The sequence below is a fragment of the Lycorma delicatula genome, chromosome 4, assembly GCF_047948215.1.
Source record: "Lycorma delicatula isolate Av1 chromosome 4, ASM4794821v1, whole genome shotgun sequence".
Lineage (NCBI taxonomy): Eukaryota > Metazoa > Arthropoda > Insecta > Hemiptera > Fulgoridae > Lycorma > Lycorma delicatula.
This window is the reverse complement of record NC_134458.1, coordinates 81,980,524-81,998,689: the sequence shown is the minus strand read 5'-3', so window position 1 is coordinate 81,998,689 and position 18,166 is coordinate 81,980,524. Positions and strand designations below refer to the sequence as shown.

At 32.0% G+C, this 18,166-nt stretch overlaps 1 protein-coding gene across 2 annotated transcripts in view; it reads left to right on the top strand.

Moving 5' to 3' along the window:
- The window catches only part of LOC142323598 (translation machinery-associated protein 7 homolog), a 52,570-nt gene extending 50,410 nt beyond the window's left edge, over positions 1–2,160 (top strand). For both annotated transcript variants that reach the window (XM_075363433.1, XM_075363434.1), the window contains exon 2: positions 1,627–2,160. In XM_075363433.1, the coding sequence (XP_075219548.1) occupies positions 1,635–1,829 (195 nt within the window). In that variant the 5' untranslated portion in view covers positions 1,627–1,634 and the 3' untranslated portion in view covers positions 1,830–2,160. The remainder of the gene's footprint in view (positions 1–1,626) is intronic.
- Positions 2,161–18,166: the final 16,006 nt, after the last annotated feature.

Here is an 18,166-nt window from a genome sequence, read left to right as displayed (position 1 = left end):
AATTCATTGTAAATATTCAGTAACATTTGGAAAAACAATTTATTGAAGCACTTGATCCTTAATGAATAAAAGAGATATTTAATCTTTGGATCAGCCTGATGTTTAAATGTGTACTTATTCCAAGGGAGTCAGGTTAATTATATAAACTATATATTTACAAGTTTAGTATATTTGAAAACTAAAGAATCATTCCCAAGTGATTTACTTAATTCATTCTCTGAAACTATCAATAAGTTTTTTGGTATTATTTTAAACTTCATCTCTACTGTCTGTTTTACTTTGTATTACATGCAATTAAATTAATCAATTTTTAGAGATCTGTTAAAACATTCTTACATTTTTCTTAGAAGATGAGGCCCTGATGAGTCATCGGTGAAAATTATTGCAGATTATATATAATGCAAATTATTTAATTGTATTTTCATTTTCAAATACCATTTCTTTACCTTTGAAGTAATTGTTAATAATTGCTCTCCACATTTTCTTATTCAGCTTATGAAAATGAGCGTACTGTGTTTTTCTTTGCATCTGAAGTCCAACGTAACAAAGATTATAAAAAAAGTATAGTTTGAATATTTAATGTGATATTTTCTTATAATTATTTTTGAGCATTTCTTGAATGTGAAGTTATGTTGTAATGAAATTAAATTGCATGCATTTACACAAAAGTGAATGAGAAATAAAATTATGTTTTCCTTTTTTTTTTTACCATTATTCTAATTTCAGACTCAATAGCACAGATATAATATGCAGAATCTAAAGAACTCTTAAGGATCCATCAAACCTTATTGTTAAGAGAGTTTGCATTTCTGTGAGAAACAGATAGTCATCATACTATAGATTCTGTTATAACAAGTGGGTTTCTGAAAAGCCAAATAAAGGAACAGTTCCTAAAAGGAAGCAGCAGCATTTTCAGTAGTTGCTAAGGGGTCTAATTAATTAATAATGATTCAGCCGCAAAAGAAACTTAAAATGCTGGGTATGCTAGGCTTTGTTTGTTGCACTGTTGTAAGCTGTAAAAAACTAATAATTTAAAAAATACTTGGTTTCATAATTTCTTACAAAATATGATGCCCTCTGAGGTAAAGTATTTTAGAGCTAATTTAGTTCCACTGTTTAAGTGGGAACTACTTAACATGAGTTATTAGAAAACTTAAGTACATGATAGCCTTCAAGTTTGATTGTAGAATGTCAAAAATCTACAGAGTAATAGGTCAGGCAATTTTGAGAGGAAATTGATAGATTAAATTTATATATCGTAAGAATTTTAAAGTAACATGAAAAGAGAAGCAGAATTGATCAGGTAATGTATTGTGTCTGATCTCTGAACAGTGACAAAGTTACACTGCTGCCATTTTCATTCTACTCTTGAGAATATACTATAAATTAGTTCCTCATTAAGGTCTGCTTTATTTTACCATGCAGCAAACAATAACAATCTCAAACTGTGCATTACCCTCATTTAAAATCACATTTTGTTGTACATATTTAGTTAAGAATTGATTTTTATTTATATTAGGCTACTAATTATGGAAGTATTTTATTGCAGTTATCTCTTTGATTTGGATTAATTTTTTTTAAATTCCGTTTTCAGACATTTATTTTATCTCTGTGCTTATATTATAGGTAGTACCATGTCTGGGCGAGAAGGTGGAAAGAAAAAACCACTGAAAGCACCTAAAAAGGAGAATAGGGAAATGGATGATGAAGATAAAGCTCTGAGAGAAAAGCAGAAAGAAGAAAAGAAAGCATTGGCTGAAGCTAAAGCTAAGGCATCTCAGAGAGGGCCACTGGTGGGAGGAGGAATAAAAAAATCTGGGAAAAAGTGACAAAAAATTAGTTTAAAATACAAGACTTATTTGCTGATGATTTGCTAATGACATTGTTAATTATTTCTTATGATTTGTTGTGTTTGAGTATGGATGTTTAAAACATTTTTTACATTACCTCTATTTATCTAATTTACTGGTGTAACTGTTTTTACCATTAGTACACTTTACTCTTCAGTTTTCATCTGTTGGTCCATGACAATGATTATTTTTCCTTAACTATCATAATTACTAATTGTATTCTGAATTTAATTATATCAATAAAATATAACTGAATAAAAAAGTTTTGTATATTAATTTATGAAATAAAAAATTGTTAAGGATTCAGGAATTTCATTCTTTTATAATGCACATTAATCTTTAATATAGAAGAAAGCTTTCCTAAATAATGTCACACACTTCTTGCAGAATGGTTTTTCATTTTGCAAAAAATAATTATAAGGGATTGAAATTGTAACTGAAAATATTACTTTAAAATATATGTTTTAACCATTTAGATAAATTAATACAGTTAATCTTCACTGTAAGTGCAAAAACAAGAGAAATTTAGGAAAGGTCAGTTAAGTGAAATTCTGAATTAAAAATTTATGTGGCTTTACCCAAAGTTTATGGGAATTCCTTTCAACTGTAACATTGAAAATTAAGTATTCATGTGCTATTTAAACATCTTTTATTTGAAATACTGCAGTTAAATGATAATGCAATAAAAATGTCCTAGTTTCTCAGAATTAATTTAAATACTGTTCATAATGCATTGTAGGTTTCTTTGTGCAAATACAGCAAACTAGCCCCTGCACTTTAATCAGTGGAGCTGTATTGAGCCACATGTTGCTTGCTGAACCTTGATTTCATTACTGTAATCGCCTGCCATCTCTTAAGTGGTAGTAGTACTAAACTGTAGCTATCCATGTTATCATAGGCTGTGGAAGTAGATTTACTGTGTGTGTACTGTTCACTAGCATTGCCAGTTGCCAAAATAGATTCCTAGATGAATCAACCACCCACACTTAAAATGGGACTGGATGCTGAAAGCAGTGGATTTTTGTTGGAGATAGATTTGGTTTAGGGCTTACCACAAACTTCAGGCACAGTCACCTGGATTCTTACTGAACTCGCTTCTCTACCATTAAGCAACCAAATATAATAGACTGACCTGACCTGCTATACGGCAGGGGAGCTATTATTAACTGAGTTTGGCTGAAATATATAAGCTATCAAACCAGATCTCATGCCAGCCTTGTTAGTCCAACCTTTCTAGCTGCCCCTGACAATAAAGGCACAACTCCCATGAGTCCAAATCTCTATTGGTCAATAAACAAATAGCTTTATATCACTGAAAGCTGGGCTATGTGCTTCCTGAATTTAGTTCCCTACTGGGTTCGGCTCCAGCTTGGTTGTTTGAAAACTTCAATTACTAAATTATTGTAAGGGACCTGATGTGAGACTCAAGTTATTACTGATGATGTTGCAGCCATTTCCAGGAGTATTCAGTATCCTTTGTCAGATTAAAAAGAGAGTGAGGTGGTTTCCCACTTCCTTCTTTACCAAACTTTAACTCAAACTACATCAGCATGCCAAGCCCACTAAAATTCAAAATTCAGTTGCTTACAAGTGTCACCTCTATTAACCAAATTATTGACTGAATAGTGAACGTCATTACCTACAGAGAAACTAACAGAATAGTACCTAATGATTAATATTTATTACAGTCATAAGAGACTGTGACATTGTGTATAGAAGTAAATTAATGCATTCCTTTCTGTTATAAATCAATGAATTTTACCTTTTCTGCAGTAGGATGAGCAGTAAGTTACCTATTTTTTACGGACAAGTATAAATATGTAATTTTTTTCTACTATTGACATGATTACATATTTCATTTTGTTTTTATTTCAAGATTTAGTTGCACTCAAAAGATGTTTGGGTCACTTTAAACTTCCGTGTATAATAATTATATAATACTTATTTCCAATGGTTACTAGTGTTTTTACATTTTTTGCCCTCTTCTCTTATCTTTTTACATTTCTTTATTCCATGTGCTAAATGTTACTAGTAACAATTGCATTGAATTTATAGTAAAAAACTGATACTATAGCTAGTTCATCAGTGTTTTTGGGTTTATCTGCTACTGTTGCATTTACTTTGAACGCTTCACAGTTTTCAGTATACACTGTTCAAAGCCAGTTTTTATATATTGATTAATGTTATACATTTTTAATGCCCTTTTGTACTTTTCAAGTTATGTGGTTGGGATTTTAACAAATAACATAATTTTATCAATCATCATTTATACACTGCTGGTTACATTATCTGCATTTTGAATTCTGTTGAATTTGTATTTAGTTCACTTCAATGAATACAGGATTTTTCTTATGTAGGGTTAAAGACAATAGTAGATGGCTTATAATAGAGCCAATATAAGATGGTAATTGGTTTTGTAAAAGGAAAATGTACAAATTAAATTTTTTATGGCTGATTTCAGATTCTTAAGATTGTAAATTTCATTTTAAACACTTTGATATGGGAAAACAAAAAAAAATTATGTTTCCAACTTATGTAAACTGTGATTTATGTTGAGTTCAAATTATGAGCTTTTGCTGTGTATACACAAATTTGAGAAGAAAAATATATAATAATATATAATATATAATAGTAAAATGAAAAGTCCTGCTTCAGAGCAAGAGTCATAAATATCTTATAATTCTCATGTCATTTCTCTAATGAGTTGACTGAATCAGTCATATTTAAAACAAATAAATTAACATTACATTATTAGCCGATATTTCCACAACATGTGGAATGTCTCAGGAAATTGAAAGGTACGAGTATTAAGAAGTAAGAAAAAAAGGTCATCAGTAAAGCTACATTTAATAGACCAGTTTCCAAAATTGCTAAATTTAACACTAGGTGCAGTTCACTGCTTGTAGGTATTTGTTAGTGGTATACTAGATCGTGGATACCGCCGGTGTTCTTTGGTGGTTGGGTTTCAATTAACCACACATCTCAGAAATGGTCGAACTGAGAATGTACAAGACTACACTTCATTTACACTCATACATATCATCCTCATTCATCCTCTGAAGAATTATCTAAACGGTAGTTACCGGAGGCTAAACAGTAAAAAAAAGAAGGTATTTGTTAGTGACTAATGACCATAGCAGTTATCATATTGCTTAATTTAGCTTATTATCAATTAAAAAGCAGTACTGTTAACAGGGTAGGAGAAATTAACAATGTAATAATGAAAGGGATAATTTTACATTATATGTTCAGAATAGTTGGAGAAAAGTTATATAATTTGATTTAAACCAGATGTTAATTTACCATACTGTTCTGAGTATTATTAAAACTTAGTTCTCCAGAAGTATGTAAATAACAAAAATTAAATTAAGCTCCTTTTAATATTATCTTTTATAACTGTATAGGATCACTTTAATCAGTCCATTAATCAAGTCTCTTCAATGGGATTGTTTGGGTCTTGAGGTTCTCCCAGTACTTTTTCATACATTCCGATCTTTATGCCCTTTTTAGTGTTGAAAATGTTCATGTTGTGAGTGTTTTTGTTCTTGATTTTCTAGTTTAATTTTACTGGTGTAAGGCCAATTTCCTTCAGATCCTCTCTTATTTCCGTGATCCATCTGCATCCAGTCTTGGTGTTTTTTGAGTTGAGATTGTACTGTACTAGCTGTTTCAGAAGTCTTGAATCTTGCATCCTCTTTATATGTGCAAAGAATCTTAGTCTTCTGTTAAGCATGGTATCAGTGATGGGTTCTAACTCTTTCTACATGACTTTATTGGACACGGTTCTGCACTGCCCGTCTTTCTGGTATTTTTTATTGATGCAGGTTCTTCCAATTCTTATTTTGATTTTCTGAAGTCTTTTTATCTTTGATTGTTCGTTCAGGTGGAAGAGTGTTTCTGCTACACAAGTGGCTTCTGGTTTATAACTGTGTTGAAGTGTTTTATTTTTGCATTTATTGATAGACATGTTTCATTGTAAGTGTACCAGATTAATTTTTGAGCTTTAGCTGGTTTGTTTCTTATTATTTGGATTGAGGTTTTTTCAGGTTGTTTGTTACTATTTCTCTGAGGTATTTAAATTTGGTTATTATTTTGATTTTATTACAGTTTCTTTTAAGCATATTGGTTTTTAGGGCATAATTTCTGTCTTTTAGAATGATATTTTGAGGCCAATTTTATTTGCAATGTTTTGAAGTTGTAATATCTGGGATTTAGCTTCATTGATGTTGTTTACTAGCAGTGCCAAGTTGTCAGCGAAACCAGGACACAGTTTGTTTTGATTTTTTTGGCCTATTTTTACTTTTGGGGGCATTTTTTGAGCCATTCCCTCATTACCATTTCTAGAGCACAGTTGAATAATTGTGATGAGAGCTCGCCTTTGAATTTTCCCCTTGACTTAGTGTTGATGAGGGTCAGTTTTACCATGTTCATTAATTTGGTATGTAGTCTGAGGTGTCTTAGAATTTTTGGTAGGGATTCTCTGTGAATGCAGACATACACTTTCTTGAAATTTATATATGTTATCACCATGTCTCTGTTTCTTTTCCATTAATAATCCGTTATTAACTTTTACTGAGACTCATGATGTGGTCTGGATAGCTCCTCCAAGGTCTGAAACCAATCTGGTATTCTCCTAGTTCTTTCTCGAGTTGCAAACAGATCCTGTTGAGGATGATTTTTGAAAGAATTTTGTATGTTGTGTCTAGGAGTGAGATTACCCTGTAATTGTTAGGGTCTGTTTTGTCCCCTATTTTGTGTAGCAGATGGATGAGGGTTGTCATCCAGTGTTCTGGTATTTCTTTGATCCAGATGTTGACAAGCTATTGATGAAGGGCAGTTTTTGCTGATCTTCCTGCAAGTTTCCAGATCTCTACAAAAGTCTCATCTCCCACTGCTTTGTAATTCTTCATCTCACTCAGTGCTTGGTAGACTTCTTTTATTGTGGGAGGGTTAATGTTTTCTGGTGGTGTTATTGGGGTTTAGGTGTTGAATTTAGGAATTCCATCGGTTCTTTGCAATTTAGGAGTTTGTTAAAATAATTCAGCTAAAGGTGAAAGCGTTTTAACTATTTGCTAATATTATATCCCTACCTATAAAACAGCTTTTCACTTTTCACTCTAATGGTACTTCCACAGTGTAACCTAACACTGATTGTTTCAAAATTAATTAACGCCACCGTGCATTGCATTACCGAACAGGCCGGAGATGTTTAGAAAAATTCTTATACAATACAAGACTCGTCATAAGATTAATTCTCGAACTCCTGGTCGTAAAAGATTCAACTCTTGAAGGAGGATTCTATTTACGTGGTAAAGAGCTGTTAGGAAATAACTACAGAAGATTAACGAAATGATTGATTTATATAACATTTTGGAATTTTTAGTTTCCTGTCTGCTACAGCTCTAGAAGGGAAAGTATTGTAATTGGTAGAATTTGGGCATATGTGGTTTTCACCGGATCTTGACGTTTTGACACCTAAGGAACCGAAAAAAACAGGATGGACATTTTGCAGATGTTCGTATTTAAGTGTATGTGTGTGTGTGTGTGTTCAGTGTTGGTCTATAAATCACCTTATACCTCCAGAAGTACTGGACCGATTTTGAAGAAACTTTGTCAGATTACTTCTATATATATGGAACATTGATACCATTAAATTTTCAACTTAAAATGTCAAGGGGATGAGGCTGTAGAGTAAGGTCACCCTCAGTATCTTGAGATTTCACCTAATAAAGGTCATATTTTTCTTAGGCGCATTTGTTAACAATTAAAAAATAATTTTATTTGCATAAATTTTTTTTTAATTCGCACCCCCACCCCCAACAAATTCTCTAAACTAGTGGCTAAGTGAACATACCGCGACGGAAAGTCTACTAGTAGTTTTTCTTCAAATCTTCAAGCTAGGAAGTGTTGTTAATTAAAATTCAATTCCTTTTATCTTATTCTATGTCAATCTACAACACGGAATTATAGCTTGTTCTGTTCGTAAAATACTAAATAAAATCGGTCCATCGTCTCAAAAGTCTACTTACATCATGCTTACCAAGCTGCTTATAACAAAATCTGTTGAAATATTCAATTTTCTCCTAGCCTTTTATATGCTTCTTCTAGGAAATATTTGCGACACCTTTCAACTGATATAAGATTAAATTCTGTCTAGTCTACTGAGCATCTTTAAATGGCTCAATAAAAGCGTCACATCTTATTTCCTTCTATACTACCTACTATCCTTACTTCACTACTGCACATTAAAGTGGGAACTGGTCGTTATTTTATAAAACCTAAGCTTTGTTTCTTAATGCGTTTTATTATCAAAGTTCTTTATAGAGTTCCAACAACGTTTGAAACGTTAAAAGTTTCTTATTCATACCTCTCCATCGCTCATATTCAATATGACAACAGATTTACTTAAAAAATGATGACACCCTTTTTAGAATAAATCTTCTATACCACTTTTATATCTGATTAAATGGTAGAACAAAGGCCTTTTTGCCTTTATTCTAGGATATTCTTAGACTTAATATAGTTATTTATTAAATAAATATTATACTCGTATTTAATTACTGACACATCTTTTAATAAGTTTGAACATTAAAAAATGAACTCATCAACAGTTTTTTGAAATATTGTCACGTTATCAGTGTCGTTAATCATTTATCAGTTCATTGGGACGTAACCGAGAACGAAATTACTATTGTTAGGATTTAAAAACATGGCGTGAATGCGCCCATACAGCCAGGAAGTCCTTTAAGTTACTGCAAGAGATTTAGTGTGTATATATATACACGAGGTGTGTGAGAAAAGTAATGAGATTAGTAACACTGCAAGCGATCTGGCAACGCTGTGTCTACCGGTCTGTGCTAGACCGGGTTGTTCATCCCTTCCACATGCTCAGTACGAGTTTCAACTTCGTTCAGCCAACACATTATTTTTGACAGCGCCATCAGTGAAGTGGTGGTTTTGTTGTGTTACGAAAATGGAGCATCGGAAATTAGAGCACCGTTGTGCAATAAAGTTTTGTGTTAAACTTGGGGAATCCGCAAGTGTGACCCTTGGCAGTTAAATTTAAACACTTTCACCGTTCATCAAATTTTGACAGACGATTTGGACATGCGAAATTGGTGCCGAAAAACCTCACTACGGAACAGAAGGACAATCGAAAAAACGTGTGCGTTGATCTTCTTCAGAGGGTTGACAATAACCAAGAATTCTTCAATCGTGTGATCACAGGTGATGAATCCTGGATATTTGAGTACGATCCTGAAACAAAGCGGCAAAGCGAAGTGTGGCACACTCCGTCATCTCCTCGACCGAAAAAATGTCGAATGAGCAAATCAAAGATCAAAACCGTGCCGATTTGCTTTTTTGACAGTGGGGTATCGTGCATAAAGAATTTGTTCCTCCAGGATAAACTGTCAACCAAGTGTTTTATAAAGGTGTCCTTGAAAAGCTCAGGAAAAGAGTGATACGCGTGAGACCAGACATTGCAGACAAGTAGATGCTTCATCACGACAATGCCCCGTCTCACACGGCCATTTCCATCAGGGAATTTTTGACCTCAATACGCATTCCTACGGTTCCTCAACTACCCTATTCACCTGATTTGAGTCCTTGTGATTTGAAACATGTCTTAAAAGGACGTCATTTTGGAACTCTGAAGAACATTCAAAAGACTGTGACCGACCAGTTAAAAACCCTACCAGTTGAAACCTAACAGCGCTGCTACCAGGAGTGGGAACAACGACTCCGCCGGTGTATAGCTGCCCAAGGGAACTACTTTGAACGGGATAATATTGTTGTTTGAAAAAAATAAAAACTTTGGTAAGTAAAAAGTCGGTCTGATTACTTTTCACACACACAGACGCGTGGTGCTGAGGTTATGCCGTCGACGGCAATTCCAGCATCATGTTGCGTGAGGAGTGGTTTTTTGGTGAATCCCACTGCAGTAGGAGGTGAACCCCACCCACTCAGTATGTACGGGCTATTGGGCATTTGGTTAAGGCAAATTTTCCCACTTCCGACGTAAAACAAAAAAAAGAAGATTTTTCCCAGATGAAATCATATGTAAGGAGTTGTGGCCACCTCGTTTTTTCAGACTAAGCCCATCGCATTTTCACTTCTGGGATTATGAAAAAAGTAATGTTTATAGAGCATATCCACACAGCCTCCAAGAATTTCAGACCAATTCGTGATTTCACTAAGAATATTCGACTTGAACAACTTGCGAGAATCTTCGAGAACAAAAAGAACCGCGATGAAAATATGTTTAGATGCCCACGAGGATCATTTCCAACAACTTCTGTAAGGTAAGTCGATGTTTCATTCTTGCATGGCAAGGGTTTCATTAATACAATACAAGGGCACTGTTACTTTTCGAACGCTGTGTATTTTTTTTAGCTAATTTAAAAAGAATTATACAAAAATATACTCGGTAGCAACACAAAAAAACCTTATATTATTATTGAGAATTTAATTCCTGAATGAGCATTTTTTCAATATATATCAAAGAACATAAAAATAAAGGCATAATCTTAATTCAAAGGGAAAAATAAAAAAGTGATCATCCTCAAATAATTAAAAAATAAATGACTTACCAAAAGTACAAAAAGAAATGAGATAAATAATTTTTAAAAAATACTAACTTTAAATCAATGTTATAAATTTAGTAAATTCCTTTACATTTTCATTTAAGTACATCAGGCTGATACTTGAAGCTTCACTCACTTAGCTTTGCTTTGATCAACAGCGAATGTAAAATATGTTTTGCATCACAATTATTTAGGCCTACACAAAATCGCTTTGTTGTAACAAAAGAGGGACTACATGCCTTGCATCCCTGGTTGATACATCCAATACTTCAGTATAGTCATTAAAGCGACATTATAGCCTGCAAATTTACTAAACAGCCTCTCACTAAACAGCAACCACTCTTAGTCTTAAACAATTGTGTTACGCAAAATGTACTGGTATACCGAGTAGAATGAAACGTTAGTAAGTTTTTTTAACTTGAGGGGTTCGCCTTTTTTTTTTAAATCAAACTTCTAAAACTTATCGATCTAATTGAAAATATTTAAAAAGTATTAATTTATTAAAATTAAAGTATACTAAATTAATGGAATTATTATTAAATTTTAAATAATGTAAAGATACAGATTACAACCGATTTCGTATACGAGTAGTGTGCACATCTTTTTCTTTCCACTGTGAAGTCTCTTAAAATAATTTCAATGGATCAGAACCCATTAAAATCATTTAAACAGCTAACCATCTATTCATTATAATGATACATAACCGTCTATACTATTCTGTGTTAATAGTAACAACTAATTTATAAAATTCATTCCACCGATCAACATTTAAAACGATTCGATCACTACCGTAAAAAATGTTGAGTTGTTTTAATTCCGCAAACTTCCACGGTAAAGTTATTTGTAACATTAATGTTTTTTATCAAGTCCAGTATCTTTTATTATATAAAAGAAATGTTTTGGAAACGGATAGATGAGAACAGTTTGTGAACCTAGTACCCCGATACATCAACTCGACTACTAGTTGGCGATGACTACTCATCGCAAATCAGGTGATTTCGAAATTGAGAGTTCTAGGTTCAAATCCTGGTAAAGGCAGTTACGTTTACACGGATTTGAATACTAAATCGTGGATACCGGTGTTCTTTGGTGGTTTAGTTAACCACACATCTCAGGAACGGTCGACCTGAGACTGTACAAGACTACACTTCATTTACATTCATACATATCATACTCTGAAGTAATATCTTACAGCGGTTCCGGAGGCTAAACAAAAAAAGAAAGAGAACTACTAATTGGCAAAGACGCCATTGATCACGATCAAACTTTGCCGTCTACAGCTATGAATCTTTAAATCAAGCAGCTGCAGTTCTACACGGTCATACTTTGCGATCTGCAGCTGTGGATCTCTATTTTCCAATTGCACGACTCCCCCACTAAAGTAGAGTTAATAACCAAAATAAAGAGAATTGGAGAGAAAGGAATAATTTACAGGAACGACCCTTTGTAACCTCGCGACTTCAAATCAGCAACACTCATTGGCATATAGCTATGTCAACTCGCTATAAGACGTTAGTAATCTGTTAATATCGAACATGTCTTTATAAAAAAAAAATTTTCGTATAAGCACACCTACAGTAGTAAAAAATTCTTAGTTATGTACTTGTTGTTTTGTAAAAACGGTAACTGTGAGAAGTTTTAATCGAAAGTAATTAGTTTTAGTATTATACATTTAAGTTAATAAATTATTAAAATATTTGACAAATTTTTGATGACACCTTTTTACTGAAAATAATTTCATTTATAATGAATAATTTAATGGACAAATAGACTGCTTACATTTTGTATTTAATAGTATTTAACTATTAACAGACTACTGTTATCAACACGTTTCCCTGTTTCACTATCTTTTTCTTCCTGCTTACGACAAAGCTCGTTATCAGTTTTAATTTTTCCACTACACATCTGATCTTTTTCACAACCTTTTAAAAACTATATTAACCGTGTTTTCTTTTTCAGTAACATAAAACGGTAACATACTCGTAACTTTCACAAGATCCCCCTCATTCAAAGATATGTGTAGAGTTTTTAATCGATATACAAATACTTTAATCATCTCTTTATATTATTTTTATTATACATAGGAAAAATATTCACCCTTGAAAAAATTTTATCTTAATTATTAGATAAAACTATTTTTACACAATTCACTAGGTATAAATTCTTAACTACGTGGATCGTTCAATAATAATTAGAGACAAATGACTGTAGATAAAATATTATTTATTTAACCTCGATGAAACTAACCCTAATTTTTACAATAATACCCAATATTTAGGCTGTATTTATCCTTTTATACTTAGTTATTACTTTTTTATATATACTTTTTACTGTTTTGTACGAAGTAAAGGACGTATTATGATCGCGGAAAATCTCGGTTTTCAGATTTCAACGAAAATATCCTTTTTGACCATCACTGAATCAATTTTTATTAGTTTCGGCGTGACGTCTGAACGTACGTATGAATGTGTGTCGCATACTGGAAAATCAATTAGCCGTAGGATGTTAAAATTTTGGATTTAAGACTGTTGTAAAATCTAGTTGTGCACCTCCCATTTTGATTGCAATCGACTTGACCAAAATTGTCCAAAAAAACCCCAAAATCCAAAAACGTTTTTCTTAACTGCAGAAATAATCCGTCATCGAGAGCTTTTCAACGATATATAATGAGCGATTTACGATAAGTATTTATCATTATTATTTTACGATAAGTGATTTGCGATAAGTATTTTCACCGGTCCAAAGTTATAGCCAAATAAAATTTTAATTAATGAAATATTTAGATCTTATGGAAAGGCAAATCGGTACGAATTCGACTTTATTTTCTTTTTTTAACTTTTTTATTTAAATATATTGATTGATTTATTAATAATAATTTAATAATAACAATAAAATATATATATATATGAAAAAAATCTGAAGTTATTAGTGAAATAAAATTTTATGTACTTTTAAAAATGTGTAAATGTAATTTAACAGACGTACAAGGAAGTCATTTGATGTCCACATCAGATTTTTATATTTAGTCGCTATGTTTCGGCATTTCCCATGTTTCTCTGAAATTTCTTATTTCAATAATAAAGAATCGTTCACGTTGGTATTTGAGCTACTCATGTAACGCATTCACGACCGGTACATTGTTCTCAAACTTGGTGAGACCAACTTGGTCTTTAAGAGACCAAACAAAAAATCATCTCCAGTGGTACGAGATCGGGATTTTAAGGTGAATAAAGCACTCTTCCAACCCGATTTTTAAATTGTTTCTCGTATCTTTTCAGCGGCATGGTGCGAGTATTATCATGGAGAAGAAATAAAAGAAATCAGGATGGGTTTCTTCTCATTACGGGAACCACTTCCTCATTACCTCCTCGTACCTTCTCTTTACGGGTTTCACTTTAATTTCAAGCACGTCACAAACAGTATTAGCTGTTCACTGTTTTTTTTTCATCCGAATAAACGCAATAAATTGGCCTTTATGAACCCAAAACACCGTAAACATTACCTTATCGGCAGACGAGTAAGTTTTGAAATTTTTCCTGGCAGGCGAACTCGAAAGTTTCTATTCCATAATTTGACGTTTAGATTCCGGCTCAAAATGACGAATCAAAGTCTCATCACATGTTTATTATGTGATTTTTAAAACCGTTGTTCAAGTCACTAAAAACAGATGTTCAAGTTTAAATTCGGAGAGCTTGTGATTTTGACCCGATTCTCTTAGTACCACTTTGAACACGTTTTGCGGTAATTCATCTTATCATGATAATGGAATGGATAGCGCCAATTCTCCGTTACTATTTTTATTAATTTCCCAAATTTCTACCTCCGTTTTTTTGCGCATAAGATCATTAATATGATTTTGGAAAGCGTAAATTGAAAAGTTCACTTCTATGCTGTCAACCAATTGTTCGCGTTACGGTTAAAATGTTTATTTTTAATAAAAAGTAAAAGGGTTTTGTAATTCTTTTGTTTTTTAAATAAATCGTATTCTTTATTTTTACCAAATACGCACTAATAAATTAACACATTGACTGCACACTTCTAATGTAATAAATACTGTATATAGCTTTACTGTGTTCTCCATATTAAAATTTATTTTATTACACTTCCCGTTATAATCAACTATCAATAATGAATGAGTATCATGATGACACCAGAATTAGATTTACTAAATGGGAATTCTTAAGTCGATCGATTAATAGGAAGCGCTAAAAAATTTATTCTAACTTTTGATTTGAAAATCCAGAATTTAAGTTAAATAAGAGCATTAAAAATATATGTAAGATGACAGATTACTGAGGTTCGAAAAATCAAAACCCAACCGGTAAATTTTACTTTTTTATCACTACTATCCTACATTTAGACGAATATAGAGGAAAAGCTATTTCGAATATAAAATAACAAATATAAATATGTACATTTTCAAAATTACTTCTACAGAAGACAAAATAATTTTATTTAGGAAAAAAGACGGTTCAATAAAATAAAGCAGTAGAATGTTTGGTTTTTTTTTTTAAGTTACAGTTATAATATTACTAAAATAAGTCGTAAAAATTACGTGTTTATAGAAGAAAGTCGAAGATTATTTTAAACCTAATTTTGTCTGGAACATCCGGATCAAAGATAGGATAAAACGATAAAAACTTACTTAATTACATCACTGAAGAAAGCGTATTTTAAGATCAAAAAAGAGAGAAGGAAATAGTAAAAAAATTTACATTAAATATGATTTCTGTAACCGTCGGTAACAAATTATATTAAATCCGTAAATACAATTACGCATGCAAATTTCCATTTGGAATAAAATAAATACAAACGAAACTTCGATATTTGTTTTATTTTTATAATATCGAATCGTCTTTATTTTAATCTTTATTATTAGGTTATAAATTCTTTTTTGTATAATCGAAGGCAAAATTTATTTTAAAATAATATTAATCTGCTCATCTGTACTTATAAAACAAATTTTCTTGATTGAACGGTTTATCAACATCCAGCAAAAAGTACTGAAGATAAATGAATAAAAGTTTATATAAACGTGCGGTTTAAATGCACACTAAGAAAGGATTTCTTGATAATCCGTGTTAACAAGGGTTAAAATGGATTTTTAATTTTTTAAAACCTGGCTATTTTCATTAATTTCTCGGTAAAAATGAAGATATCAACTTGATTTTTGGTGTGCGTAATTTTCATGTAAATAGCTAAAAACAAATTTCAAGATTTTTCGAAATTCGATCTTAAAACGAGTGAAGTGAGGTAAAAAGTTTAAACAATCGTTCTAGTTTTTCCCCATTTCCGACTATACTAAATGGATATTCACTAGATTTATGCTTGCAAATACTCTTCACGTAAATTTCTAAAAACCATTTTCGGGTTTGTTAATTTCAATTTTTTAAGGGCTACGCCGGTGTACGGCGCGGCGGCTCAACCAGCACAGCAACTGTTGCTGTATATGCGACGCGACTGGCTGCACCTGCCTCCGGTTACTTGACTAAAAAATAAAAATAATTAAAAAAAAGAAACGAAGCACATTCAACTCCTAGTGGTATTTGTCGAGTAACGCTAAGAAGCGGCCGAAATACACTTTTAACCGGTTATAATGTTATTAGTGTAATTAATATTAATTCATATTAATTAACGTTTAACGTAACGTATAACGTCAATAAAATGATCGTTTTCAAGTTTATTTTTTTTCTTTATAGAGCAATGAAAAAGGAGAAACAAATGATTGAAATTGACAAGCTTAATAAAAATTTTAAACGTGAACAGAAGCTTTATTTGATAAACGTTTCAAACCAATAATAAATCCTATAAATGAAATTAAAGAAAAAATGTATAGACCCAGACAACCTCCACCTAAAACCGATGGAGAAATTTATGTAGACAGAGTAGGGCGTGAATTGGGTGATAGATTGGCGGCTCATTTACAAAGACATCAAGATAAATGTGAACAGAGTTTATTGGAACAAGATTCAGAAGAAGAAGAAGATGTAGCCTCTTCTACATTATTATCTGAACAAACAACATTACCGCTATATTCTTAACAATCTCAAGAATAACAACCTAGAATATATACAAAATATACGCCTATATTAGAAGACAATGATACTGAAATAATTAATCCATACTTGGAAACGTTAAAAACTGGTCAAAAAGCATCTCTAGACCATGTATATGGTGTAAATGATAAAAATACAGATACTTGTACTTCGGGCGACATTAAAATTGAATTTAAAGGCGATAAATTCATTTGGGGGATTTCATTTAATGAGCCACACCAGGTCTTTTAGAATTTTTGTTTTATAAAAATCCAGACTTGAAAAAGGTTCACACAGAAGATCTGAAGGTTTATGGAGAAATGTTGAAATATACTGGTACTCATTTGATGGAGCGACACGATACACATACAGTCAAATCGAATAAATCTTTTAAATATAATGAAGTGATTAGAAAATTTTTTCCTATTAAAAAATCCCGTTTACCCAATATCCCCGTATAAAACACCATCCACGTCTTTAGTGGTTCTGGGTTGTTGCACGCACAATTCAATTATAATCCAGTATATTTATACTGGGACGATCCAAACGAATTGATTGATAGATTGTATACACTTGTGGGTGAATATGATGCTGTAAACAAGACCGTTTCAAATGAAATCATATCCATAATTAAAGAATTGAAAGATTTTGAATAGGTTTTTAAATGTTTATTTTACATTTCTTTATATAGAGAAATGTCGCGAATAAAATTAGGTAAAGGTCGTCGACGTGGAGAACGAGGTTTTTTACTCCACCAGAAGGAAATTTTGACGTAAAACATCATAGATTGTGTAATGTATCCGATCCTATCGATGAAAAAGATGCGTTGAATTTTAAACGATGTAAACTTATGTTTGAGGAATATACAAACAGTCTCGGTGAAAAGTTTGTGGGTTTAGAACGATTAAATCATGAAATGACACCATCTTGATGTAAACATTAAAAAGTATATAGAGGATGAAAAAGTGAAACTTGCAGATGCAACTGTTGAATTTATGAAAGATTTCCTCGAACCTCTTAAAGAAAAATATGCCAAGTATATAGACGATGAATTAAACGGTCGCATTACAGAAGATCTCATCGCGAACCAAATTAAATCCATTGTCGGAGCAATGATTCGAGAAAATGAAATGACTAAATTAAAAGTACTCGATAAACCATGAAATATTTTGGTGGTTCGAATTCGAGAGACCAAATGATTCGGTTTCTTTCTAGTTAAAAGCCGTAGTATCAATAATTTATTTAAATTGAAATTAAATTTTTTATATATAGACATGAAGAAAAAAGGCGAGACAGACAAAAACCCAAAAAGACAGACTAAGAAAAAAGGTCGTGGTATTATTGGTTCTATGGTGAATAAAGCTGTAGAATTATTACCAGTTGAAGCGAATTTATCAGGTTACAATTATTGTGGTCCTGGCACGAAATTGGATAAAAGGATAAAACGCGGAGATAAACGCGTTGTAGCTAAAAAAGTAGAACTTAAAACTAAAAAAAATAAACAAAAGCTTACAACTAATATCATAGCTAAAATTTATTTTTAAAAAAGACTTAAAACCAGTATCACAGCCATAAAACTAAAATTAGAAATAAGCGTTAAACCAAAAACGTAAAATCGAACTAAAACTAAAAACAATTTAGCAAAGTCAAACAGGGGTGTAAAGAGCCCAAACTCGGATTAAGGGAAGACTAAAAA